General features: G+C 49.9%; 2 protein-coding genes across 5 annotated transcripts; one reads left to right on the top strand and one right to left on the bottom strand.

Annotated features, from left to right (window-relative positions):
• Positions 1–1133: 1133 nt before the first annotated feature.
• Positions 1134–10581, top strand: impdh1b (IMP (inosine 5'-monophosphate) dehydrogenase 1b). 2 transcript variants are annotated; one of them, XM_057021907.1, is made up of 16 exons: positions 1134–1377; positions 2976–3074; positions 3241–3318; positions 5608–5656; positions 6561–6662; positions 6735–6809; positions 7089–7295; positions 7368–7455; positions 7555–7754; positions 7835–7925; positions 7998–8093; positions 8490–8633; positions 8714–8858; positions 8928–9071; positions 9144–9227; positions 9308–10581. In XM_057021907.1, exons 2-16 carry the CDS (start codon positions 2977–2979, stop codon positions 9327–9329), a joined length of 1623 nt encoding a protein of 540 aa, XP_056877887.1. In that variant the 5' UTR covers positions 1134–1377; position 2976; the 3' UTR covers positions 9330–10581. The 2 variants fall into 2 exon arrangements, with proteins under 2 accessions (XP_056877887.1, XP_056877888.1); XM_057021908.1 differs by lacking the exon at positions 3241–3318.
• Positions 10582–10586: 5 nt separating this feature from the next.
• prrt4b (proline rich transmembrane protein 4b) lies at positions 10587–23059 on the bottom strand. 3 transcript variants are annotated; one of them, XM_057021902.1, is made up of 4 exons: positions 22928–23059; positions 18706–19812; positions 15815–15913; positions 10587–13152 (listed from the first exon to the last, which is right to left on the bottom strand). In XM_057021902.1, the coding sequence occupies exons 2-4, from the start codon at positions 19709–19711 to the stop codon at positions 11102–11104; spliced, it is 3156 nt and encodes a 1051-aa protein (XP_056877882.1). In that variant the 5' UTR covers positions 19712–19812; positions 22928–23059; the 3' UTR covers positions 10587–11101. The 3 variants fall into 3 exon arrangements, with proteins under 3 accessions (XP_056877882.1, XP_056877883.1, XP_056877884.1); XM_057021903.1 differs by having other exon boundaries at positions 22932–23038; XM_057021904.1 differs by lacking the exon at positions 22928–23059 and adding an exon at positions 19881–20841.
• Positions 23060–26021: the final 2962 nt, after the last annotated feature.

Here is a 26021-nt window from a genome sequence, read left to right as displayed (position 1 = left end):
CGACATGCAGCGGGGAAGGGCTCGCCACTGCCTGTCAGGTGCTATTTTTAAATGCTACCCTTTACCCCCGTCCGCACGCTCACCGGCAGACTTCCAACGCAGCCTTTCGAATCAGCGGTGAGGATACACACGTCTGAATCAAAGGCTCAGAATAGCTCCGGTGCATAAAGGAACAAGTGACCCATATCTGCACTGACCCACATTTACTGTGCTACAAACACAGGGTGAGAAAATGGATCTGTGAATCACCTTGGTGGGCATCTGAACCTCAACACATGGTGTGCTGCAGGGGAAGAGGCCACAGTTTGTTGTTTTCAGGAGCTAAACACCAGGGTGGCCCACGTTCAGGAGACGATACATGCAGAGTCCTATAAAGGTGTTTCAGATCTCCTTATTAGAGGCGGTGCTTTGGAGTTCACCGCCATCTTTGCTTGAGAGCCACCTAACACTCGATGGCAGGGGGAGAACGCCGACACTGATGGAAAGTACGTGCTTTCTTTGCCCCAACAGGTAGCAGAAATCTGCTTCATCAGATTGAGCCAAGAACTCAGAGACAGCGTGGGTTTTGCACCGACAGCATGTGGGTGGTGGAGGTGGCTCGGATACGTTTGTGCTCATGCAAAAAGGTTGCGGTTGTTTGGAAATGACTGCCATGTGACCGAGACATGACTGATTAGTTTCTGCTGCCTTGATCCAGCATGACACTTCTGTGAGTTAAATCTAAGGAGTTGATGTTTAAATTGGGCCCTTACGCAATCAATTAGGCTGGATCCCTTTTTTCATGGTCTGAGGTTAGAGAGGAACTTTTCAGACCACATGATTTCTCTCTGTAAGAATTTTTTTTTTTCCGTAAGAACCCCCCCAAAAAACCACCCGTTATTTAAATGTCACTTACAGATATATTTTGTAGATCTTGAAAAAGATTGATCAGGAAATGCTCAAATTAAAACCTACTAATAGTTATTTCCACATTACAACCCACGACATTTACCATCAGAAGGTTGAGCTGAGCCTCACGTTTTTTAGATTAGTTCTGTTATCACGGAACCATAATCGTTGAATCCTGTTCCTGGGTGGGGCCGTTGGGCTGTAGCCCCCCGTGGCTCGCGAGGGTTACGCACGCCTCTGCACGCGGAGGGGACGTGACGCCGCCGCCGCCGCTACATAACAGCAGCACGCGCTGGTGTGTGCCGCCACAGGCAAACAGTTCTCAGGTGGTACTTTCACAACAGGAGCCGAGAACCAACGAGTGTTGTTTTTTTTATTTTTAAAAAGTCTTCTTTTACTGGAGGTTGGAGGAACCAGCGGCCTTTTGTCTCTTCTCACATTAACAGCTGGAAAGTTGCTCCCCGTCGGCGTGGGCATCAGCTCCCTCAGGTAGCTAGCTTAGCATGGCTAAGAAAAGAATGCGATGGAGTTTACGCGACGGGATTTTCACCGTATTGTTGCGGATTTGGCCGCCGAGCGGCCCGCTTTCAGAGCCACGCGTCGGCCGGTCTCCCGCTGAGCGAGCCGGCGTGAACAGATCGGTAATGCTAAGGGCTAAAGGCTGCTCCCACATGTCTGCAACTGTGCATTGACAAAAGTTGTGTGCAGCCGCATCGTTGCACCGCTGACACATCAGCGTTTCTCCGGGAGAGTTTGCGCAGTTTATCGCAGGACACGACTCGCAAACTGGCTCCTGTTGGCGTGGGTGACGATTCCTGAATGACATGCATCATGGAACCACTCAAGCTATTTTCATACAGAGCGATGCCTTTAAATATTCATGTTGGTCTCATTATTTCTGTCTAATATTGACTAGTGTTTCTAATCCACGCAAGGTCACAGCTCTCGGTTCCATCGGAGCATTGTTGCCCAGTTAACGTGGCATTTTACTATAATATAGCTAACCTACAGGTGAGATGACTTGCTTTAATTTGAGTCGTTTATTTTGTGGAACGGTTTATTATCCCAACCAAACGTTCATAATCTCCCTTATTCGGTGGGTGAAAAAACAAAAGATAATTAAACACGTCATATCAGACTGCAAATACACACATCCTGCTTGGATGGAGGCGAAGTTGCGCCGAAAGGACGCACCAAACTCGGTTCCAACCTTTACACATTTGGTCTCTGCTCCGTAATTCAAGACGCAATTTCCCCCCCAAAATGAGGCTGAAAGCCGTTTGATGTGTAACTTTATCGCCCCTTTAATTCGGCATATATGTAACCCCACGACAACTCTTCAAAAGCAGTTTTATTGTCTTTTTAGGAGCAAAGCGGGGACGATTCGGCCATGCTAACACGCACATTAGCATGGCTAAAGATATGACACGGATGACTGGCAGCAAGAATGCAGCTTTACTGCTCGGTTCAAAAGTTTAGGGTTAGGGTTAGGTTGTGAGTTTGCAGGTTTGCAGAGGAAACCGCTGGTGTTTGTTGGCTCATTGTGACCCAACGAGTCCAAAAAGCGTCGGATGCAGCCGCACATGTCGAGGCGACGCTTTGGATACCCTGCAGTTTTCCCACCCCACTGATGGAAGATCGTGTTATAACACCAGTAACGGTTTTAATCCCAAATGCGGCGCGGTTGGCTGTAATGTTAGTGGTTCACGCAGATGTTAGTGGGTTACCAGGCCATATTTTGCTCCACACGAGGTCGAGCCGCGGCTGCTTTGCAGGCATGTTTGTTGTCAAATTTCGGCTCAATAGCACGATTATTGCAGGCACTCATCATCCGTTTGAATGGTGAAAATCCCCCCCAAGATCTCTTCATTCTTGCTGTTTTCTGTTTTGTTTGCAAACCTAGAGATGACGTCTTGCAGCTGCTGCGCATGCGCACTGACCCCTGCTTCTCTCCGAGACATGTAGACGTTGCTATGGTTATGTCTTCCTGCAAAGTGGATGACGAGTGTCCCCGCGGAGCATCATAACACTGTACGTAGCCGAGCAGCTCCACGTTACTGAAGTCATCTCTGCTTATCATTTGACAGCATGGCAGATTACCTAATCAGCGGCGGAACAGGCTACGTGCCCGACGACGGCCTCTCGGCTCAGCAGCTCTTCTCCATCGGAGACGGCCTCACCTACAAGTACGTTGCATTTGCACTCCTTTTTGGTTTTTTTGTTGTTTTTTTTCTTTTCGTCCCTCAAAAATGTCAGCAACATTCAAACAAAGGTGTCCACCTGCGCCGCACAAAGGTGGGCGACGTGTGCACAGTAGTACTTTGTAATGGCCAACGCATTTTGAACCGGCAGATCGGACCAACAGTGCGTTGTCTCCGACGGTCATACGGCTGAAGAGCTATGCTCTAAAGGAGATGGGTTGACTTACAAGTGAGTAGAACAGTCCTCTTCACTGCTTTTGAAACTTAAAACAAATCCTGTCCCTCCAAATTCTGCATCTGTAAGCGGCCTTTTCACTCGGATCGTACCAACAGGATCTGGGGGAGAAAAGCGAGACGAGGAAAGGGCTTGTTCGGATGCTCGTCCTGACCATTGTCACAGGGAGCGGTCGGAACATAATTAACAAAGTGCACAACCTGTCTTGTTAGTGCATGCCAGAAACACTTAAAACATCCTCATATTTTAATTCATCTGTGACACATTTGTACCTAGACTCTCACTTCTCCTCCCTCACCTGACCTAATTCAGCTCTGGTAGCTAATCGCTAGTGTTCTTCAATCATTTTGATTCAAATGTGTTTGTTAATCATCGCTATCTTTTTTTTTTTTTTGCTATCTCTGTTAAAATAGTGTCGAGTGGCAGCAGCCATAGATGACTAATGTAAATAACAAATAATGTGGATTTAGCAAATATTGGCAAAACTCTGACATTGATATGAAATGAGTAGAATCTGCTTTGATTTGAACCATAAAACCAGGAAAACGTAGAGCTGGTTAATGTTGCATCAGCTCTTATCGGCGTAGCCCCTGTCTGACCTCTGAAAAGGCTCCAGCAGGTAGATTCTTCATCGGATTGTTCTCTGCAGATGTGCCAGAATCTCCGTAGGTCGGCAGTTTCTGGCTGTGTGGCACCAGCCCCCCTGTTTATATGTCTGAATGTAAATATAATCACTGGCTTTTATTTTTTTAAGCAGTAAAACATTGACCAGGGAGCCTAATGACCCCACGTTGCCCCTTACCCCTATTCTATTGAACTTCTAAACTTTTCCCTCACAAGTGTCGCCGTCCTGAAGCTGCTGACGGGCAGCTAAAGACTTCCCCTCTCCTGACTGCAGCGACATGACTGATCCGGCCTCGTGCTCGTGGGAGGAATGAAACCGTCACTTTGCCAGCGCCACCGTTCCTCCCATTTTTCCCACCCTGCTAAAACTGGCCTTTGGCTTCTTTGAGGCGTATTTTTGAAATGAACACATCTTTTTTTTTCCCCCCGCGTGTCTTCGGGCGTGTGCTTGTAAATACTCCAAACTAAATTTACCTTTGCACTCCAAATGAGGTAAATATCTTCTCGCTGCCTTAAGCTGTGTGAACAGCCGCTTCACCTTCAGCGTTTAAAGAGCAGAGACAGTAGCAGGCGTTGAAGAGTTCAATCTGATTATTCACACGGAGCGCTGAGAGATAATTAATGTGTAATTTATTGTGTAATTTATTGTGTTGATCTCATCGCCAGTGAACGCCACTGGCTAAATACCTGGTGTGTTTTTCTGAATGACGCGTATTCAGGATCTTGACTTGCGTCACATGCAGGAACAAGTTTAGCAGGACTGCCATGCCGGGTTCCAGTTAACCTATTACAAATGATTTGATGACAGGCGCTTTGTGCAAAAACCTCCGTTTTTCTTCTGTCGGCAGAGGAAAGTTCCCCGACCGACCGAAACCTGACAACTGAATCGTTTTGCAACCCAGACGCTGCAGCAGGAAGTCCTGTTTCAGGTTTTTCCAGATGGACATTAAATGTTTAAATCGCCAGCGAGGGCATAACTAGCCTGCCAGAATAGCCGCGAGCACTGCTGTTGTGTTGTAACGCCTGTGTTTAGCGCCGCGCATTTGTCTACATTTCCCATCCAAATGAAAGCCACAATGAGGCATCACCGCACCTCTGTTTACTTTGCAATTCAACGCCGTGACAGTGATTTCTTTCTCTCCTCCAGTCATGCCGGCCCCTCTCCCCCCCCCGTTTTGCGGCCGCTGCTAAATGCTAACAGATGTCGGCTTGGCATCCTGCTTTTCCCAACATTGATCTGAATGTAGCCGTTTGGAGAAAACACACAAGACTTCTTCCTGAAGGATCTGTTTCAGACCCGCATGCAGACAGTTTGTCCAGCCATGCTGAGGTAGCAGAGGCGTGTGAGGGAGACGGCCGTTAGCGCCTCGCTGTAGCGCAGTTTCTCCCTCTGCTACAGCGCACAAACCTGCCCTCCATTTTCCCACCACCAGACACTTTAGTTGGGAAAACAGGCCCCCCTGTCCTTGTGTTGCACCACATCTACGTCTGTGTTTACACAGGATAAGAGCTGAACGAGGTCAGCAGGAGCTTTTTACACTGTGCACTTGGTGTCGTACTTATTCCACCAATCACAGAGGACGTTCATTTCAAATGGAGCAGCCGCCTTTGTGATGTTGGCGTTAGACCCTGACTGTGCGCTGTGTTTTTGTCTTTCAGTGACTTTCTCATTTTACCCGGGTTCATCGACTTCACGGCGGATGAGGTGGTGAGTATTTACGCGATTGTTATTGCAGATCCCCCCCAACGTCCACGTCTGTCCCTTTAGACGGGCCGCATCGCGCTCCCTCCCCCGGCTGCCTGGTTATTTTTGACCAGTGTGGTCACCCGCCGGCTGCTCCCTCACCCCTGTGTTTATATTCCTGTCTGGTCGCTTGCTCGCCCACCTCGTTCCACAGATGGGGCAGTTAATCCTGGGGTTTTAGAGGAAATCTCTTTTTCCTTGCGCATCTCAAAAGGCTTTAACGCAGCTGATATATTTAATCCCACCTCATTTAGCTGATGAAGACCGCTCCTATACGAGACGCCCCATTTGTCTGCCGTGTTGTCATATTTTTGCAGCCTGTCCCGGTTGCTCTCGCTCTGACAACTCTGAGAAACACCTGCGTTCCTCGGGGACAACCTCGAAAGAGCGTCACCAGTCGAGAAATCTTAAATCTGCTCCGTATTTGCAAGAATAGTCGAGTCCCCACTTGCAGAAAATTCTTCAGGCTTGTGTTGAGTTTAGCAGGTCAATGCAGACACTCAATGGAGACTTGGTGTTGGTTGATCTGCACCCAGTGAACCCGAGAAAGGCCTCCTGAAATGTACGCCCCCCCACCGATTAAGGAGTAAAACAGAGAGGGAGTGTTGCGCTCACAAGCTTGTTTCCCATGTGAAAGGAATGTCATTTCCTCCCATGTGCGAATTATGTGAAGATAGTGAAGTCAGGTGAAGGTTGTTTTGAGAACAAGGACAGTAAACTGAGATGCTTTTGGAGGGGGTGGGTGGGGAGAGACTAATTTCAATGTTCAGACAGATGCTCGCCCGCCCCCTGCTGGTCAAAACGCGAAACAGCAACTGGTGGGAAACCCTCGCATGAACCGATTTGATTTTCTCCCTCATTTTCCAAGGATCTCACATCGGCACTGACCAGGAAGATCACACTGAAGACCCCTCTGATCTCCTCCCCCATGGACACTGTGACAGAGTCGGCCATGGCCATTGCTATGGCGGTAAGCTGCCACTTTGGTGGAAAATTTAATTGCATTTCCTGCCCAAGTCTAACGCAAGATTGATTTTGATAGCTAATGGGAGGTATTGGCATCATTCACCACAACTGCACACCAGAATTTCAGGCCAACGAGGTCCGCAAGGTCAAGGTAACTCATCCGCAGCCCTCATGCCGTTCTGTCCTGTTGTCACATCATTGTGCCGTATAATGAATCCTTTTCCTGTCGTCTTGTCTCTATTTAGGGTTCGGTAATTGTCTCTCTACTGTTTGTTTCCCTGTGTGTGTTTTATGTTTTTTAACTGTTTGATTTTCGCGCACTAATGTTAATTTTGCTGTCTGTCCCGCCTGTGCTGTTTGGTTTGAAGCTTCTTTATTTTTTAAAGAAGGCCAGCAAATGTTGATCTCTGTGTTTTCCTCGGCTTTTCAGAGGTTCGAGCAGGGTTTCATCACCGACCCGGTGGTGATGAGTCCACGCCACACAGTCAAGGACGTGGTCGAAGCCAAAACAAGACACGGCTTCTCCGGCATTCCCATCACGGAGACGGGCAAAATGGGCAGCAAGCTGGTGGGCATCGTCACCTCGAGAGACATCGACTTCCTGTCCGAGAAGGACCACAACAAACCCCTAGAGGAGGTACGTTTGGGGAAACCTTGTTTCACGGCGTGAGTTGTGCAGCCGTTTAACACGTTGTACCCCGTCTCCTAGGCGATGACGAAAAGGGAGGACCTGGTCGTGGCTCCTGCTGGTGTTACACTCAAAGAAGCCAATGATATTCTGCAGCGCAGTAAGAAAGGTGCATAACGCCCCCCACCCCCCCACACAGGACAGCTACTTTAGCTCACGTACTCCTCTTCTGTCTATATTTTAAACATTTGCTGCTCTTTTCCACCAGGCAAACTTCCCATTGTTAATAATAACGATGAGCTGGTGGCCATCATCGCCAGGACGGATCTGAAGAAGAACAGGGACTATCCGCTGGCCTCCAAAGACTCACGCAAACAGCTCCTGTGCGGGGCCGCCATCGGCACCAGGGACGACGACAAGTACAGACTGGATCTGTTGGTGCAGGCGGGCGTGGACATGGTCGTTCTGGTGGGTGTTTGGGGGGGGGCTCTGACTGAACGTACCTAAATCAGGAAGCTGACGTCCATTTTTGTGCTCGGTGTCTCCAGGACTCCTCACAGGGCAACTCGGTGTTTCAGATCGGCATGATAAATTATATTAAACAGAAATATGGAGACCTGCAGGTGGTGGGAGGAAACGGTGAGTGTTTTTGCCTCTCGCATGCGGCATTTCATTGGAAATTGATCGTAAACGCTTCCATTTCTGACGCAGTGGTCACGGCCGCGCAGGCCAAGAATCTGATCGACGCCGGGGTCGACGCTCTGAGAGTCGGAATGGGCTGCGGTTCCATCTGCATCACACAGGAAGGTAATCCCCGCCCCCCGTTGCTTCCCGGGCATGAGACTAAATCCACCCGTGTGCCTTCGGTGGTGACCTGGTGTCCAGTGACGCCGCTTTAATCAGCCACTTCACACTTGCTGCACCTGCTCACAATCCAGATATAAACCACAGTAGGAAAGCGGCAGAAATAGTTGCCATTGGAAACGGATAACCCTGTGACCGCTCGCAGTTGTCATGGTGATCTGCCATGTCCATTGGTTGCCATGGGAACCAGGCTGCCAGACTTTGTCAGCGCTCCCCACTGAGAAAAGCTGTGCTGCAGCGAAAGGGCGCGCTTGTTTTTAGTCTCGACGTAATCGGGTTTTGTTTTGCCACCTGGGCCGTTTCCACGGCAATCGCCTCAGATCTGCTTTACCCCTCCAGTCATGGCATGTGGGCGGCCCCAGGGGACCTCGGTGTACAAGGTGGCGGAGTACGCCAGGCGCTTCGGCGTGCCAGTCATCGCTGACGGTGGCATTCAGACTGTGGGCCACGTGGTCAAGGCGCTCTCTCTCGGAGCCTCCACCGGTGAGATCTCGCACCCGCGATGAGCTGAACGCTGGTTGAGGTGGCGATAATCTTTATTTTCCTCCCACTTCCCTGTTTAGTTATGATGGGCTCGTTGCTAGCGGCAACCACAGAGGCTCCGGGAGAGTACTTCTTTGCAGACGGCGTGCGGCTGAAAAAGTACCGCGGCATGGGCTCGCTGGATGCCATGGAGAAGAGCACCAGCAGTCAGAAACGCTACTTCAGGTACCCGGGAGGGCTAATAATAGCTTCTCTGTGAGAGCGGCGGGGGATTAATAGCCGATGTGTCCACAGCGAGGGCGACAAGGTGAAGGTGGCCCAGGGTGTGTCGGGCTCAGTCCAAGATAAGGGCTCCATTCATAAGTTCGTACCTTACCTGATAGCTGGAATCCAGCATGGCTGCCAGGACATCGGGGCGAAGAGTCTGTCTATCCTCCGGTGAGTTGCGCGTGTTTGGCCCGTACAGCTACGCTAATGTTATTACTCACACTTGCGTCTCCACTGTCTTAGCTCCATGATGTATTCCGGAGAGCTGAAGTTTGAGAAGAGGACCATGTCAGCACAGGTGGAGGGCGGAGTTCACGGACTCCACTCGTAAGTGGCGCACCCATGCCCTCCTGAGCTCCGACCTCTCGCTAGCTGAAGCGCTAATCTTTCCTCTTCTGCCCTCACAGCTACGAGAAGCGACTTTACTGAACAGCGGCGCACACGAGGATGCCCCCGATTAAGCGACCAAATATCGAATCTCCACCTCTCATGTAAAACCTCCCACCCCCTCCGCAGTTTTCCACTTAAATGCACTCGGACCCAAACCGGCGGATCACGGGGACAACGACCGACCTTGACCACGTGGAGACCGTGCACTCGAGAAGCGGCGCATCAGGGTTTTCAGTGCGACACACACGATTGTCCGTGTCCATCCAGTAGAATAAGTAGATAGTCAGGATAACAGGGCGCTTCATAGTTCTGATGGCGACCCCACCAGCACCTTGTTATTTCACGTTACACACAGAAGGGGCAGTAGCTTCGTATACGAACACGCTTATCGTTTACGTCGTCCGGAGCCACAGGTACGACACACCCCCTAAACCCCCCCCCTTCTCCCATCTCAGTGTTCATGAGCAGGAATGGACCAAAATCTAAAGAAGCAGGTATGTTTTAAAGAAAATGATCTAAAACCTAAAAAAAAAAAAAATCTCCTGTAATTTTAATACAGACTTTTTTTGTGGCTGGGGGGTGCGTTGAATTCTTGCGCGGGCTCCTTTTTTGATATGCATGTTTGTTTTTCACGAAGCCAAACATGGTTCTATTTATATTCTGCTTTATTGTGACTGCGTATATACTGCCAAGTGTACTCACACTTCCTCTGACCCCCCCCAACTGCTCATCCACTACCACCAAAATTGAGTTTTGCTGGTTTTGTTCTCCCCACAGCGATGATCTGGGGAGGAATTTGCACAGCTCAGTGAAACTCCAAGCTTCCTGTCCCCTCCTCTCTCTAAATCCGCATCAGCTCTCACATATTTTAGGGTTTTCGCTCCAGATTTTGCCCACCGTTGACCTGAATAAACAAACGCTTCACTGTTGCCCCCGGTTGCCGGCAGCGTCGATGAAAATGTGAGGAGGAACATTTACATACAGTGAATTCCAACATCTGCTTCAGGTTTAAATGGCTTATTTGTGCGGCGCCAAGTCCTACCGGTCCTTTGGAAAAGCCTGAAGCATGTATGAAGATAGTTTGCGCTCCCACCCCCCACCCCCCTGCCAATATTGCCAGAACGGACTTGTTGCCTCAGCAACCAGCAAGCTCCAAGTTCAGATGGACAAAAGAATGGGATTGTTCATTAGATGCTTTTTTTTTTTTTTTTGGTGAAATTTCATTGTTTACAGTCAAACATTCAACGTTGCTTTTGCTGTTCAATATGACAAATAAAGTATATACTGTGGACGATCGGTGTTTTTATATAACGGGCTTTATTAAAGTGTTAACGGTCACAATGATCATAAATAAATTAGTAAGCTGCTCACAGAAGATGCCAAGAGAATAAGTGGTGCTAAGCGTTGGGCCAGTAGGGGGCGCTGCTGCGCCACGACTGCGAGAAAGCGGCTCATTGATATGGACGTAAAGGATCTTTTAGCCATTAGATACGAAGGAGCTGCGACGGCAGGATGTCAGCTTTAAGTGCTTACTTCATTCACAGGTACTGTTGGAATGTGCAACATAAATCTCTTCCGCTGCCTCCGATCAGCCGAACGACGTCGTTCTTTATCAAACGTGTGAAAGTTACAAATTTCTGCTTGGCTTCAGACGTTATTGGCACTTGAACCCTCTTGTCGAACCTCTACATTGGCAATTATTTTATAGTGTATGAAAACGCTACCATGCACTACAAATACGCCATATAAAAACGACCTACAACTCCGACCTTTAGTCCGTTTCCTAACCCTGTTTTCGCCCAAACCGTCGTTTATAAGTCGATGGTCTCGCTGCAGACGCTCACGGCGTCCATCTGTCTGCAGACGGTGATGAACTCCTCCTGCACCGATCGGTCCGCCTCGGACGTGTCCAAGTCCAGGCTCTCCTGGGAGGTGGCCCCCAGCGTGTGATAGCGCCTCTGCAGGTCGGTGTGGGTCTGGTAGGCTGGAGCGTGGCCTGTGCCACCGTTTTGCAGAGGCGCCTGCCTCTCCGGGCTTGGGCACAGCACCAGCGAGGAGCCTCCGATCGAGGCTCGGTAGAGGGAACAGGAGGAGGAGCTCCCCCGCCAGTGTTCAGGAGAGGAACCGCTGGAGGATGAGGACAGGGATGGAGACGGTGGAGCACCAACAACGGTGTCTCCGTGAGTTTTATGGTGGGCGTTTGAGGCCACATCAGTGCAGGAGGAAGTTCGATAGAGGCCGGGGTCGGTTGAGAGGGGATCACAGAGACCATTACCGGGAAGTGCACAGTGCTTATTCATGGACAGATCGCTGCTGCGAAAAGGTCCGGTGGAGCCGAAGAGGCTCATGGGAAAGAGAGCTTCACTGAAGAGCGCCTCGTCTATGCTGCGACGCAGGTTGATGGGTGAAGGTGGCCGCAGGTCTGTGGTGGAGTCACTTGTGTATGAGGATCCTCCAGAGGGCTCTTCAGCACCCCCGCTCGGTATCTCTGAACCCCGCAGGTCCAAATCGAACTCGAGGTCTCTGTACGCTAAAGCCCGATTGCTGTGATAGAGAAGGTCAAGGCCATTCAGGCTGCTGCCGAGCCTCTCGTCCATCAGAGTGTACAGAGGTAGACTCTCGGTCTCGCCGAGCCCAACAGTATCAACGATGGCAAGCTTCTCCTGCTGGCTCAGGGTCCACTGGTAGCTCCCTGGCAGGATGGGGGACTTGGAGGCCAAGAGCTCAGTCCAGCAGCTCCCTGCAGCAGGGAGGTGGTCGGAACAGTAGACAGGTTGTGACACCACCAGTGCCAAAGTTAGACAGACGCCAAGTTCGCAGAGTCTGCAGCTGAACTGGAACCCCCACCAGGGCCAAGGGTGAAAGACCTCCTCTCCCCCTGCCACCCCCACCGCGTTCAGGATCGCATATAACTGCAGTCCCGCACATGCCAAGGACAGCAATGCGGAAAGGCAGACAGTGATGGCGGCACGGTCCCACTCCCGGCTCTCTGCAAAGGGACAGCGGTTGTAGCGCTCAGCAGGCGTTGGGGATGTGTTGTTCAGGTGGTAGATGTGTTTCGAATCTGCCCTCACGTAGATGTAAAACACAAAATAGGCCACGGACAGAAATGTGGCCAGGGCAACAAAGGTTCCACGTGAGATGAGGGAAAAGAAGAGGCAGAGGGGGGGCTTCTGCTGGTAGAACTTCTGCAAGGTCAATGGTCCAAAGGCGGCGGCGAAGTGAAGGAAAACCAGGCAGGCCAGAAAACAGGGTCTTTGGAAGGCTGAGTAGGAGAGCTGCATCCTGGAACGCATTGAGAGGAGGAGGAAAACCAGACCAAACCCTGCAGTCATGCAAGGAAAAGGTGCTTCGTAGAGCATGAGCGAGGCCTCTGTAGAGGCCAAGCGGTCTTGGTGGCCGTAGGCATCGTATAAGAGGGAGAAAGACCTGGTAGCACTGGCCGCTACAAGGAACAGACTGACCAGTGCAAAGTAGCCGCATCCCGAGGGGCATCTGAGCGGCAAGCAGAGCAGATTGAGGGCCGAGGCTAGCGTTAGCATCACAAAGGCGCAACCAGTGCCGTAAACGTGTGCCTCCCAGGCCAGGCCCCAAGCTGCCATGGCCTCGTTCCAGTCCGTGTACAGTGGAACCAACATGAGTGGAGCTGGGATCAGGAAAGGGTTGTTGGACTGGTTGGTGGTGGTGGTGGTGGTGGAGGTGTTCTGCGGTGGTTTGAGATCTTGGGTGGTTGAGGATTCCCAGGTATCGGAGCGGTTGCAGAGCCCAGATCGCTCTTTGTTACAGTCCGGAAGGGAGGCGTTTGGACTGGCGGTTAGGCTGGATGTCAAGTCGTCGCTGTCGAGACCGTCTTGAGGGACCCCTGAAACACAAGAAATAGAACTTCAGGAAGTTCACAGTGTCGGAAAACAGACCAATTTGATTTATTTTAATTGCTCGTGTGCTAGCGTTTATCACTTGTAACCACAGAGCTAGTTTTTCTTGCGTAACAAAAGCCATCTGGAGTTTCCATGTGGGTGCAGTTTATTATAACTCTATCAGACAGTTTAAGCGCTGCAAGGAAAATAGTTTAGCTTTGGCGGTTAAGTAGCCCTGTGTGTATAGAGGCGTTTGAAGGGATGCCTGCAAAACTCATCAGGGACCAACACATTACAAGTCACATCATGCAACATTAAAAAACTTCACTGAGGAGCTAAAAGTTTTGTTTTTTTTAAACTTTTGGCATCACCTCACGTGTAACCTTTGCTCCAGAAAGAGAACAGGAACTGCGGTGGTTAAAAACCGTCACGTCAGCAGTGGAAACGCAGCTTCTAATTTGCACCCCTTTGATTTGAACACAAGGGCTCATTAGTCTTTTGGCTCGCAGCTTATCGGAGACAATCCGCCGTGCTAGATACAGTCAGACGCTCTCGAACGAAGAAACGAATCGGGGAGAAAAAGGTGTAAATCTCCTAGAATGTATCCCCTGCTGCGTTTGACCGTTTGAAACGTTTTAAAACTTGACCTGATATTGTTGTTTTGGACTTTAACGAGGCCTTCTAATTTGTTTTTGGTTGGCTTTTGTTTGGTTCCTGATTACCCATCAGCCCCCACATCTAAAAAGAAAGCCTGGAGGGGTAACGCCCAGAGGGAGAATTGTTATTTTTAAACTGCGGCGGTATTCTCTTCTCTCTTCTTTTTTTATGAGGCTTGCGTTCTGGTTTAGTCCCTCTCGCCGACTCGCCTCAATAAACATCTGTCAATCTGCAACTTTAGGGGAGGAGAGACGTGACAGCTGCTTTTAGCGCCCTCCTGCTGTGATTATGTGCAAAAACGGCCTAAAAGGCTTCCATTCCGATCGAAGTCTCTGGAGCCCGGCTCCTGTAACGGTGGATTTGCACCAAGTCCTGAATGAAACCGCTCCGTTTTCCCGCCTCGGAACCTCTGCCAGCCGCTGACAGCGTCGTTATCCCTTTTCTTTTCTCTTCCCGTGACCAGCAGAGCTGAGCCACCACCTGTCCCGGTTGTGAATAAAAAGTCAAGCTCGGGGAAACGCGACACGGCAACCAAGAGTTTTTAACGCGGCATGACACAGCAGTTTTATTCCAGACATCCTGAGCTGCCCTTGAAGCTAAACACGTTCTCGGCGTAAAAGGACCAATTGTTGACGTTGGAGTTTGCTATTTTTTTTTTAGCATTAAACCCTTGGGGGGGGGGGGGGGGGGGTAGTAGAATTTGAGATGTTCTTGACTGATTAAATCGATGTTGGCTTAAGTGTTTTGGAATAAGCAGCAAGCGGTGCTCACTGGGATGCGATTGAGTCCCACCCAGTGGAAAATGTGACGCGCTATGAATCGGCTCTGTGCGCTTTGTCGCCTCAGCCATCGTGGATCAGAGCAGCGAGTGTCACATTAGCGGCGTTTTGGTGTGAGGCGGATCAGAGCTGTGTCAGTCATCTGACGCACTCCTTTGCAGGCGAGGCGTTCACTGACTTGTGCTGTCTAACAAAGCCTTTAAAAACAGATGTATGTGAAGACAGCAAGTTATTTGAAGCATTACTGGAGCTTGGTAAAGTCCAGCAAAGCATTTGTCTCTGTTAGCGTGCTAACATTTTTCAAATATGAACCACAAGGGTGATATTGATGAAATTAGATTTAAATATCAGAATAATTCAGTTTCATCCCCTGAAGAAAATGTTTCAACCTAAAAACAGGACCTACATCAACCGTCACATGCTACGCTAGGCTAGGCTCAAAACACTATTATCTGCCAAAGAATATTACAGTCCTCATTTCTTTAGGTTTTTCCTCCAAAATCCTTAAATTCTGCACCCACTTTGATTGTAAAAACAACCAGGCAATGACCCCCGTGACCTCGCACACATTATTAATCTACTTGATCGATTCTGGATAGCGCTTGGGGGTTCTGGGTAGTTTTCAGGCGACCGCCTTCATTTTCAGTTTGGATCACCGCAGAAAAAGCAATTTAGTGGGAGACTACAGAGGAGACGGAGCGTGCATACTGAGGAGGAACGCTGAGGAGGGAACGTTTTATGGCTGCCTGATAGCAAACATTAGCCCTTCCAAGACTCACTTGCGACACACTTTAGCCTCGAGGACCTTGACGTCCCCTCGCCTGTGAAAGGCATATTTGACGCGTCTATTTTTGAACGTCACTTGCCGACAGCTGCTGTTCTGGGAGAGGTAATGTGGGTTACATCTGCTCCCGTGAACTGGGCCATGCTTGAACCTCCTCCCGAAGAACTCGAGCTGATACTGAACGATTAATAAAGTTTCAAACCGCTGGTGTAGTCTCGACAATATCCACAGCCTGGAGCTGCAGGATTTAATCACTGCCTATCCAGCAGGCTATCCCGTCAGGCTGCCGTTGTTGCCAGTCTCTAAACACGAGAGCGCTTGGAACACTTTTCTCCTCCCACTGGAGGCAATTAGAGGTTCCAGGTAAGGAATGCTGGGTAATTGTTTTCTCTCTGGAACAACCGATCTTTGGGGTTTGTTAAGCATCAGAGGGACCTATTTGCTCACCTGTGCTCGGTGGTTGAGAAACCGTTATCAGCTCAGCGGTTGGAGTCGAGGGGACGCCGTCTTCCTCTCCCTCCTTTGCTTCCTTATCCTTTGGTGGTTCTAGGAGGAAAAGTCCAGTTTAACCAGTGATCAGGGATGCAGGGCGCTCATACCCCCCCTTGCTACCCTCCCCACAGCACGTCTGAACCGTCACCGTCCAGAAAACTGAGGAACTGTAGTTCCTAACCCAGTTGTGTCACACGGACGGGCCTGTCACGCACTCGGCCGTAGCCAGTCATCCATAACGCAGTTGTCTGCCCCTTTGTGGTCTAATTACCCTGACATCCTGGTGCGTGTGTGTGTGTGTGTGGGTGTGCATCCTGGCTGATCACAGGGCCAGGCCTCCTTCTGCAGTCATCTAGATCAGTCCGATAAGGCGGGGACAAACAGAGAACAGAGTCCTTCACAAACATGTCCGGCGGCAGCAGGAACTGATTGACGAGCCGAAGGATACCTGGACGGTTGATGAAGGAGCGATGCTCGTCCAGACCATCTCTATGAATATTGATAAAAGAGAGCGGAGGCGGGAAGCAGAAGGGTGGGATAATGAGCAGGATAAAAAAAGTCAACTGAGACGTGCTGCGGTGCATCTGTGTCATGCTAACGGTGTGGGAGATTAACTGCAGGTCTCTGAGGCAAAGTCTGCTTGATTGCAAATTTACCCTCAACGCTGCTGGGGAGCTGCCTCAGCCAATAAAGGAAGCGTGTGAAATTTCAATCATCTGCTGTCAGAGATCACTTATGTTTTAATATTGTGCCCATTAGCCTTAGCATGCTAATTGCTGTGTAATGAGATTATTTAGATAAATATTGCCTCAGCCTTTTAATGGCTGCTAGAGTTGCTCTGCCGCGTTCCTACAGTAGCCCTGAACAGACCAAAAAAAAGGCCTTTCTACAAATTCTAGGAATAATTTGCTGCTCTACCATTATTTTCAGCTGCTTCTACAAAAATTATCTTTCTTAGCCATTCTGGTGCCAAATTGAAGACGCTAACAGGTCAAAAAGGAGTAAAATTCAAGCTAGTGCCCCGTTAAGACTACCCTGCTGCATCCAGGCCACTTTTATATGCGGCACAAACTCTGTGATGCTCCTGTAGATCAAATTAATAACGCTAACAAGATCAGCCACAGACACGAGGACAGTAAACAGGAGCCGGAGTCGTCGGGAGGAAGTCATCTCTAAATGACCTCTCGAGCAGAGACGAAGAACCGCTGCTGACAGAGCGATTTGGGCCCCAGAAACAATCTGTCTTGCTCACTGAAAGGCTGAATTATCATTTTTCTGCCATCGTTAAAGCAGCGAGGACGTGACAGTTTTTGCTGTGGCGGTTATCTGCAGCAGCTCGTCATTGTCTTCTGAAAACAACAAACAAGATTAGCTGCGGCAAGAGTCGGTGTTATCTGCATAAGCCGCTGAGGGGGTTTGTAAAAGAATACATGCGTGGGTTTGCCACAAGTGCGCTAGCTCAGGGTGATAAAGACGGAGAAAGGAGGACGAGTGAGAACCTTCATCTTGATTTCATTTTCTCGGCGAGACATGAGGCGTAACCCGAAAATCAAACCCTAAATCCAAGCCTCACCCAGCCAGTCTTTAAAACCTCAGGGCTGGTTAAAGAAGTCATTATAAGAAGATTAGCACAATATTGAACCTGCCGCTGGGTTTGGCTATTAGCATTTAAGCTGGGCGGGGGGGGGGGGGGGGGGGGGTGATGAGAGATTCGAAGCACATGCTGAGCTTGTAAATCCATCTCTATAATCAATCAATCTGCCAGTGTTTGCTGATATAAGCCCGGGATGCTACATTCTTGCAGGTATGAATAGGTTGTGTGGGGGGAAGGTGGAGGAGGGGGAGGCATGGGGTGTATATGATATAAACAGGGTAAACCAGCGCTGCCTTCTGTCCTCTCCTCTCCTAACTGTCCTCATCGTCAGATTGAGGAATTGCTCATTTCTACCACCCGACAAGCTTCTCTCCTTCCCAAAATGACCCTCAAAGCTGACATCTCGTGACAAAACCATGGCAACAGGAGCATTCGTGTTTAGTCGGGGGGCAAACTGCAAGCCGAGGAGTGGGGAGCGCGGTCAGCATCCGTGAACAGCGACAGGCGAGCGCATGGTCTCAGAGGAGGGGAGGCGCTTTTGCTGAGTGTGCGCTCAGAATACTGATACGCGTCCTTGGCAGCCCTCCCCAACCTGGCTGAGCTCCCCCTCTTCCTTGTTTTGCATACCATCACACAAAAACACTCGCAGACACAACACGGGACGCCGCAGACAAAACAAACGCAGGCTGTGGAAGCAAAATTCACCTTTAACCTGTATTTTGTTCATCTACAGGAAGAGAATTTGTGGGTTGCGAGCCCCCCGTGTTTTTGACCTTACTTTCACATTTTTGCCAACCAATAAGGGTCAGCGCCACACCTCCCTGAGCAAAGATAATCGGCTCGTCGATTGAGGGTTCGACCTTTGACTCTCCGTGATTAATGTGTCTGGACCTGGAGGAGGGTGTCCTTCTGAGGACCCATTAGAGACACTGACACCGGTCTCCTGCCACGACTAAAGGGGGATGGGCCACCATCTCCCAGAAGCTACCAGCTTGCTAGCAGACGTTAGCTGCTTTAGCACTTTCTGACTGTTATCATGCAAATGCCTTTTCCAGAATTGTCACTTGATGGTTGCCTGGTTACAAAAAAATGTGCCTTTATGTTAATGTTTGGCTATCGGCATCTGAAATGTGACCGATCGACCCGACCGGTCTAGAGACATCTATTGACCCCTTGTGATCCGTCCACTAATGATTGATCACATCTATTGATTAAATCCAGAAGCCACTCGCCGCTTTTTAACTTTGCTTACCTCCCGCTATTGGGACATTAACCCCTTGGCTCAGAGTTGCGCTCGTTAAAGATTCCAGCGCTGGCTTGTGATCGATCCCCATGGAGGTGGTGATTACCCCCGTCTGTTCCTGCTTCTGCCCTGACGTGGTCTCGGTGACACTTAGGTCAGACACACCCCAGGGGGTGCGGATCTCTGTCACCACAGCATCCGTAATGATGGAGTATCGCGGAGTACTGACAAATGTGGTCTGTGGGGACTTAGGTGGGGTGACAGGACCAGGAAAGGGTAGAGCTGTCGGGAGACTTTCCACCAGCCCTGGGATTGTTGTGGTGTGGGCCTCCGCCCACATCAAAGCAGTGGGAACTGTTGTCTCTGGCGCTACCATGGAATAGATCCGTTGAGTAATGTCTTCGGGGAGGTGTCGTGGTGCAGCACCCATGCTGCGCCCGGCTGTTTGTGTAGTGCCCCATAGTGGGTGCGTGTGTGTTGCATGCTGTTCAGGAGAGCTTGTACTGGTGGGAATGTTGGTGAACAGTGTGTTTCTGACAGAAGCACTTGTGGGAGTGTCTGGAACAAGAGAGTCGTTGTTGCCGTGTGGAAAGTCTGACGTCCCTGTGGGAAGTGGCTCTGATCCCGTATTTGAAACATTGGTGGGCTGAGGTGAGCTGTCGGATGCTTCAGAGGCTTCGAAACTGCTCCCGTCGCCTGAGCCAGAGGGATCCAGCAAGCGCTCCTTGCTGGATCCAGAATGGTTACTTGATGGTTGGGGAGTTACAAACAGATAAGCATTTATGCTAATATTTGGTAGCCCTTTGGTGGTTGTCCTCAGGGCAGCAGCATCGCGGTCATTGTCCGAGCTCTCGTAAAAAGGGATACGGAACGGGCCATCAAGCTTTGGCCTCCAGGACGATGCTTCCCTCCGTGGCGTTGGTCCCCAGGGGGCCTCCTCGTCAGCCACGGCCCGGTGGTGGAGCAACACGGCACACCAGAAGCAGAAGGCCAATTCCCTGAGGAGGTGAAGCATGCTGTCGAAAGTGGCACAAGGATCGGTTACATGTTGTTCTCTATCCTCCTCCTCCTCCCCCAGGCAGGGTTAGGCTTTTGCTGGCTCCCTGGGAGGGTGGCCTGAAAGACAAGAACACAAATTCAAACCGTGCCACAGAACCCGACAGGCACGGAAGCAGCAAAGGCACCTTCACAATCACAGGTATCCGGTTCGATGTGCCCAATTAGAGGAATAACCTCCATCCACAAGTGATCCCCTCGCTGTAAGTAGAGGTTGTGGTGTGCGGCGATCACTGGGGGGAGTTTAGGGAATTAGGGTTGCCAGTATTAGAAAAAGAGGCACCCTTTTTCTTTCTTTTGTGAAGCCCCGAGTGGTTCAAAGTCACTCGTCTGTTGCCTCAGTGAAAATACTGAAGCACCAGAGGAATTTCCCCCGTGAGAACAACAACCTGCCTCAGCTGCATGTAGCTCCCAGATAAGTCTCCTCTACCCCAGATTTGGCCTGGCTCTCCGTCAATCTTTCATGCATTTTTTCCCTTCAAAGCCGAGGTCTGCCGCCCGTGTGGGAAAGGGAGGAACGTCGATATTCACAGAAACCCTCCACCACAAGATCTTCGTCACCTTCGCTCGTAAAGGAGGTGGTCTGAGGACTTTTTTTTAACCTTTGTCGAGTTTTCCTTACAGCTTTGATCCCTTGACCTTGCCGGTTCTTGTCCCTTCGTGAACGTTCTCCCGCACCCAGGCACAGGCTCCCGTTTAGATCCTGGGGGTTTGATTCTGACACGGAATGCCAGTGGGGTCTGAGCTATGGAGGTTCAGAGAGGACCGACCTCCCGCATAAGTCCTAGCATACCGTTTCAACTGCCTTCCACCGAGGTGAGGAAGTTTCAAGATGCTCCCAGTTTAGCACCACCCACATGCTAGCACGGAGATATGAATACGCAAAACTTATTACTGGCTTACAGGCGCTGTGAGCTAGCGTGTAGCCACACACGCCCACATTCGCAGGGGCAAATTATTAAAAATAGAAGTGCGCACATGTTTTGTTGATAAAACAAGTTTAGTTGAATTAGTTATAGACCTCAGGGCTCATTTGCCTCCATCACCAATCAGCTCTGTTGTTGGCTAACTGATCTATTATTTAGACACTCTGAAGAGGATGTATTATTCAGTTTTGGGTAATGTTCTCACATTTCATCCGAGTGTCCCTTTTACTCTGCTTCACTTCAGCGTCTATCCCTGCAAAGTTACCAAGTTTTTGTCCATTGGTGATTGTAGTCCAGAAACATTTGGAGATTACTTTTCAGCTTCCTGCCATCACGGGCCTGGCTCGCTCTCCCACAGTACTGAGGAATAACAGGCTCTGACGCGGCTAATTATGCTCACCAGCTACTAGTTGCTAAATTTGTCGGTGGTTTCGTGCCGCGTGCTTACATTTTAATGGGTTTACCCGGGCTTCTTGTTCACTCTCTTTGCTGTAAGACTTGGCAAAGACGAATCCAACCGGTGGGCGTCAAACACACGACTGCTAGCAATGGCATTGTCCACTCGGACAGGCAGCGGAGAAAAGGGAAAGAAAACTACAAAAAGAAGTGTCTTTGGGGAATTTTATTAGTCCCACCTATTATTTTGCCGGTGTTTTGTCTCTCGCTGACTGAGCCCCACAAAGACGGGTGAGGGTGAAGGGCGGGGGTGGGGGGGCTGCCTGCCACTGTTGGGTGTTCAATGGAGCAGAGACGGAGAGAGAGAAGAAGTGGGGAAGGAAGGAAAAAAAGGGCAGGGAGCAAAAGAATGAGAGACGGGGAGACAAAAGGGAAGGTAGGGACGTCTGTGGCCCCAGAGAGCAAACAGCTCTGCTAATGCTCATGTTAGCTGGCTGCCAGGGACCATTTTAATAACTCTGTAAACAGCCCACCGTCAATCTTGAGTGTGCGTGAGAGAGCGCGCTTCTCTCAAGAGCTGCAGGAACATGTCGGTGTCTATGAGTATGTCGATGGACGGGGAGATCACCTAGAGGGCAGGGGGTAGACGGAGGTGAAGGAGGGCTGGACGGGCTAATGGATGCCGTTACTCTGACGCTTCCTTTTTAATTCTGCCGCGTGGGCTTTTATTTACAGTAGCCTTCACTCTCGTTTCCATAGTTTTATGACGTGCACTCACGTTCACGTGTGTGACTTCCCACTCGCAGGCCACTATTTTCAGCGTTAGCGCTTCAACATCACCAGTGCCCAAAGAGTCAACATATGGCTTTTTCCTGGTGTCCTCGCGTGACTTTGACACGACGCCGGAACGTCGATACAGCACGGATCCGATTTGACTGGCTGATTTAAGCCAGTAGGGATTTATCCTACATAAAGCAGCATCGGACGGGCTTTATAAGGGCTTAGCTTAGCAAACCAGTGACATTATCGCATGTCTATTGATCTGATGCTGTGCGGCGGCGTCCCCCTTTCATGAAAGGTTGCTGGGTAGCAAGTTTTCCAGCCTCACACAACTCTTCATCTCTGCCTAGCCGGGTTTGCTAATTCCAAATTAGACGCTAAATTAAAATAATTGGCTACAGACGCATATCAAAACATCAAACCTTTACAGTACATAAATGAATCCAGCCCTGGTGGTTATTGATTGTGGCTCACATGTCTGTAAACCTCTGGGCATGAGTGCAGCATCAGTGGCGGCAGGCCAGCGGGTTACGTGGAACCTCAGGCACGCTACTCAGGAACGAGAGTAATCCGGGCTATTGTAAACAGCCGCTGAATTCCTGTCAAAACATTAGCCGCGGCATCGGGATTTACTGCAACTAGACGACTTGTTGATGCAGCTAGTGGTCTGTAGTTGAGTCCCCCAAACGACAGCACTTCCTCACACCCGAGGGTGACAGTCCCACCGGTGGGACCCCCCCCCACACCCCACCCCACCCCCCCACGACTGTAAAGGGCATCCTGAAACTGCTGTTGGTGACAGCTGAAGCCAAAGACGTCCTCTAATCCTCAGGATTTCAGTACCTTGTGGGAGCGTGCTGCGGTCACTCACACACACACACACACACACACACACACACACACACACAGATCAGAAACATGCATTGTTACGTGTTTCTGTGTGTGACCACATGCAAACTGGACCCTCGTGTCATCGTAGGAAAAGGTGCCAAAACAGCTGAGTGACACACACATACAGAGAGAGAGAGAGAGAGAGAGAGAGAGAGAGAGGCATGAAGACATCAACTGCTTACCTACAGATGTGTGGAGGTCTGATCCAGAGGCAGCGGCGAGTGTGTGTGCATGAGTGTGCTGCAGGAGGGAGCGTCCTTCTGAGTACGTGTGTGTTTCTCTGTGTGGAATTGAGTTCCATTCTCCCTCCCTCCCTCCCTGTCTCTCCCTGTCTCTCTCTCTCTCTCTCCCTCCCGCTCTCTCCCTCTGTCTCTCTCTCTCTCGCCCACTGCATCACTGGTCCGCTGTGCGTTTCCCATCACAATGCCTCTGTGGTCACACCTCGGCGAACAAATTGTTCATTAGCGGAAATAAGCTGGAGCCGCAGATGCAGGGTAACAGAGTTGGGCTTCAGAGGATTATAGCAAATGCAAACACACGTGAATGTTACGCAGAGGGCACTTACATGTAGCCATCCGAAGCTGTTTTGCATCATTTTATTACAATTGGGCTCAAAATGCACGTCAAAGGACACAGGAATAGCAGGCAAACATGTTGGAACATAGCAACGTGCTAATTTTAATGGCTCAGTTTGAAATCTCTAAATTTAGCGGTGTTGCTCGGACTCAAAGACTGAACTCCGACCCGGCAAGGGTCACGTTCAACTCCGTCTGATGGGTTACTGTAGAAACACGACCTAGCAACGTGCTAACACTCACGGAGGGGGCCCCGGATCAAATAACTTGCAACTAAATTTAAAAATGGTCCGTTATGGCCGTAAACATCTCACCCCTCTTTATGATTAAACGGCCCATCAACTCACTATGTTTTGTTCAAACCCATTACATGTTGTTTTGCATATTCATCCATCTCTGCACTCTGACCTGGTATCATCCTTAATTTTTAAAAGCACCGTCAGCTCTCTGCTAACGCTCAAGTACGCCCCTGTTTTATTGCTTTTATTACACCCACTGGCAGAACAACGTGACCTCCAGGAAGTTTACACCAGGTTATAAAAACTCATTTCATTCTTTCTTATCTCTGCCTGAGGGAGTCCAGCCCCCCCACAACACACACACACACACACACACACACCCGTGGGTGTTCACCGTCCTTCACCATCATCCACCAGCTCTGCCGTCTCCAGGATTCAGCCCAATATAGAAACAATCGACAAACTCCCACCTCACAGAAATATCATTTCCTGTGCGCTGTTACCTATAATGAGACCCCCCCCATCTTGGCTCACGACCGTCTTAATAACGCGTTTGCCCTTGAGTCTCCTTCCTTTTCCTCACCTGTGCTTCTATCCCAGTGAGCTAAAGGGCTAGTTTCATCCAACGCTGCCCCTTTCCTTATAAAACTGGTGGGGTTTTTTTTCATTTAATTGTTGCTAACGCTGCTCAACATTAGCATCCTGCTAACAACCTCTGTTGTCAAACTCAGGTGAACTTGAGGGTGTTTAAGTGCCTCTTTTAGCCCAAATTCCAGATTTTCAGACAGAAAATACCCAGAATTACCCAGATGGCACCAACACAATAACATATTGTGGAGGTCAGTCAAAGTGTCATTGTCTTGGAAAAACCAAACAATGGATCCTATCTATAGTTTATTGGCCCCGCCCGCTGTCTCTTTTCTTGCTTTGCAAGGTCAAGACCCCCCCACATGTCACCAAGACTTTCCCAACCCTCCAGATGACTTCGGATCACACAATGAGTGTTTAAAGCTGCTCGAGGATTGAAGCTGACGTAGCTTCTCCATTTCTGTCTCGTTAGATGTCACATGCCTCCTTGTGTTGGCGGCTGACGTCTCCTTTTGAACCGGGGGGGTTCAATCTGTCACGGAAAATGGCTGCACACTGCTCCTGCTGTAAATTACGCCGAAAACAATCAGGTTTAAAGTCTGTTACCATGGTAACCTGCCGTTGGGAGACCCTTCCATCATCACCTGTGAAGCAACCAGATGCCGACGGACTCAGAAATGGCTAATTACTCATTTTTTTGGTTTCACAAACTGAATCCAGGGAGCTCATAATCAACAATCGCACCTTTCATACATCAGCTGTGTCACACCTACTGATTTATGGCCGTTTCCATGCCAATGAGGGAGACTGATGGGATCAAAACAGGCTCGGCCCACAGACGGCAGGTGTAACGTATGAGCCGCCGCGGAGCGTGTCATGAATGTAAATCACATCCCAGACACGGAAACGTAGGTGGAAGGCTAACGTTCGGCTACATCAACAACTAGCATTAGCCTCAGCCTGTTTTTTGGGGGTTTAACACAATTAGCGACTCAATGCTAGTAACCTGGCCATGGTAGAGCCATTTTATTTTCCTAATGATTCTCTTCATTAGTTTGTTCTGATGGTTTATTTTGAAATGCTGTGAATTGCTGGGAGGGTCCATGACGAGGGTGGGGGGCTGAAATGGACGAGCGCTGCAGGGATCAGGAAGCTGCAATGGAATTTCCACACCCTAATGTGGGAGGACCCCCCTCCCGGCCGGATAACAGAGAGGGCACATTCTCCCCAACCCCCCCGCCTGCCATCCCTCACAACTTTCGCTCTCTCCCTTTATTTTCATTTTCCAGGGACAATGGAGGAAGTGGCGAAACAAAGGGCAGAGAAAAGAACCGGGGGTCTTTTGGAGCAGCGATGGGGGGGTCCTGAGGTGCTGAGAGGGGAAGATGAGTGAGAGGCCCTTCATGTTTTACAGAGGCGGGTGACTGATGGAGTCCGTCCTTCCATGGGTGGGATATTTTTGATGAGGGGATGTATAGAGAATCAGAGAGCGTGGGGGTCGCCGAAGGGGTTGACGTAAGGAGGGGATAAAGGACGCAGGTTAGGAGGGAGCCGAGGGGCCATGTTTTTGGGGGGGGGTGCAGACATTTTTCTGCCTGACTGAGCCTGAAAGTGATCACGCTGAGCTCACAAAAGAAAATCTGCAAACAGGAGGAACAACCAATGAGGTTAAAGCCGCAGTAATAAAGTCAGTAATCCCAGTCTGCAGATCCTCTCTGCCACTGGGCGGCGTTAGCTTCCACATCATTGCTTTCATCATGTAGCAACAGGCTAGCCAAACACAAGAGCCCTCACATTAGCTCACCACACCAAAGGTCAGGGATATGTGACCCCATGGAGGACCGGGGGGGAAGTGAGGCTCGTCCAGCCTCTGT

This window comes from Takifugu flavidus, chromosome 22 (assembly GCF_003711565.1).
Source record: "Takifugu flavidus isolate HTHZ2018 chromosome 22, ASM371156v2, whole genome shotgun sequence".
In the NCBI taxonomy this organism is placed as follows: domain Eukaryota; kingdom Metazoa; phylum Chordata; class Actinopteri; order Tetraodontiformes; family Tetraodontidae; genus Takifugu; species Takifugu flavidus.
This window is presented reverse-complemented; position numbering and strand designations above follow the sequence as displayed.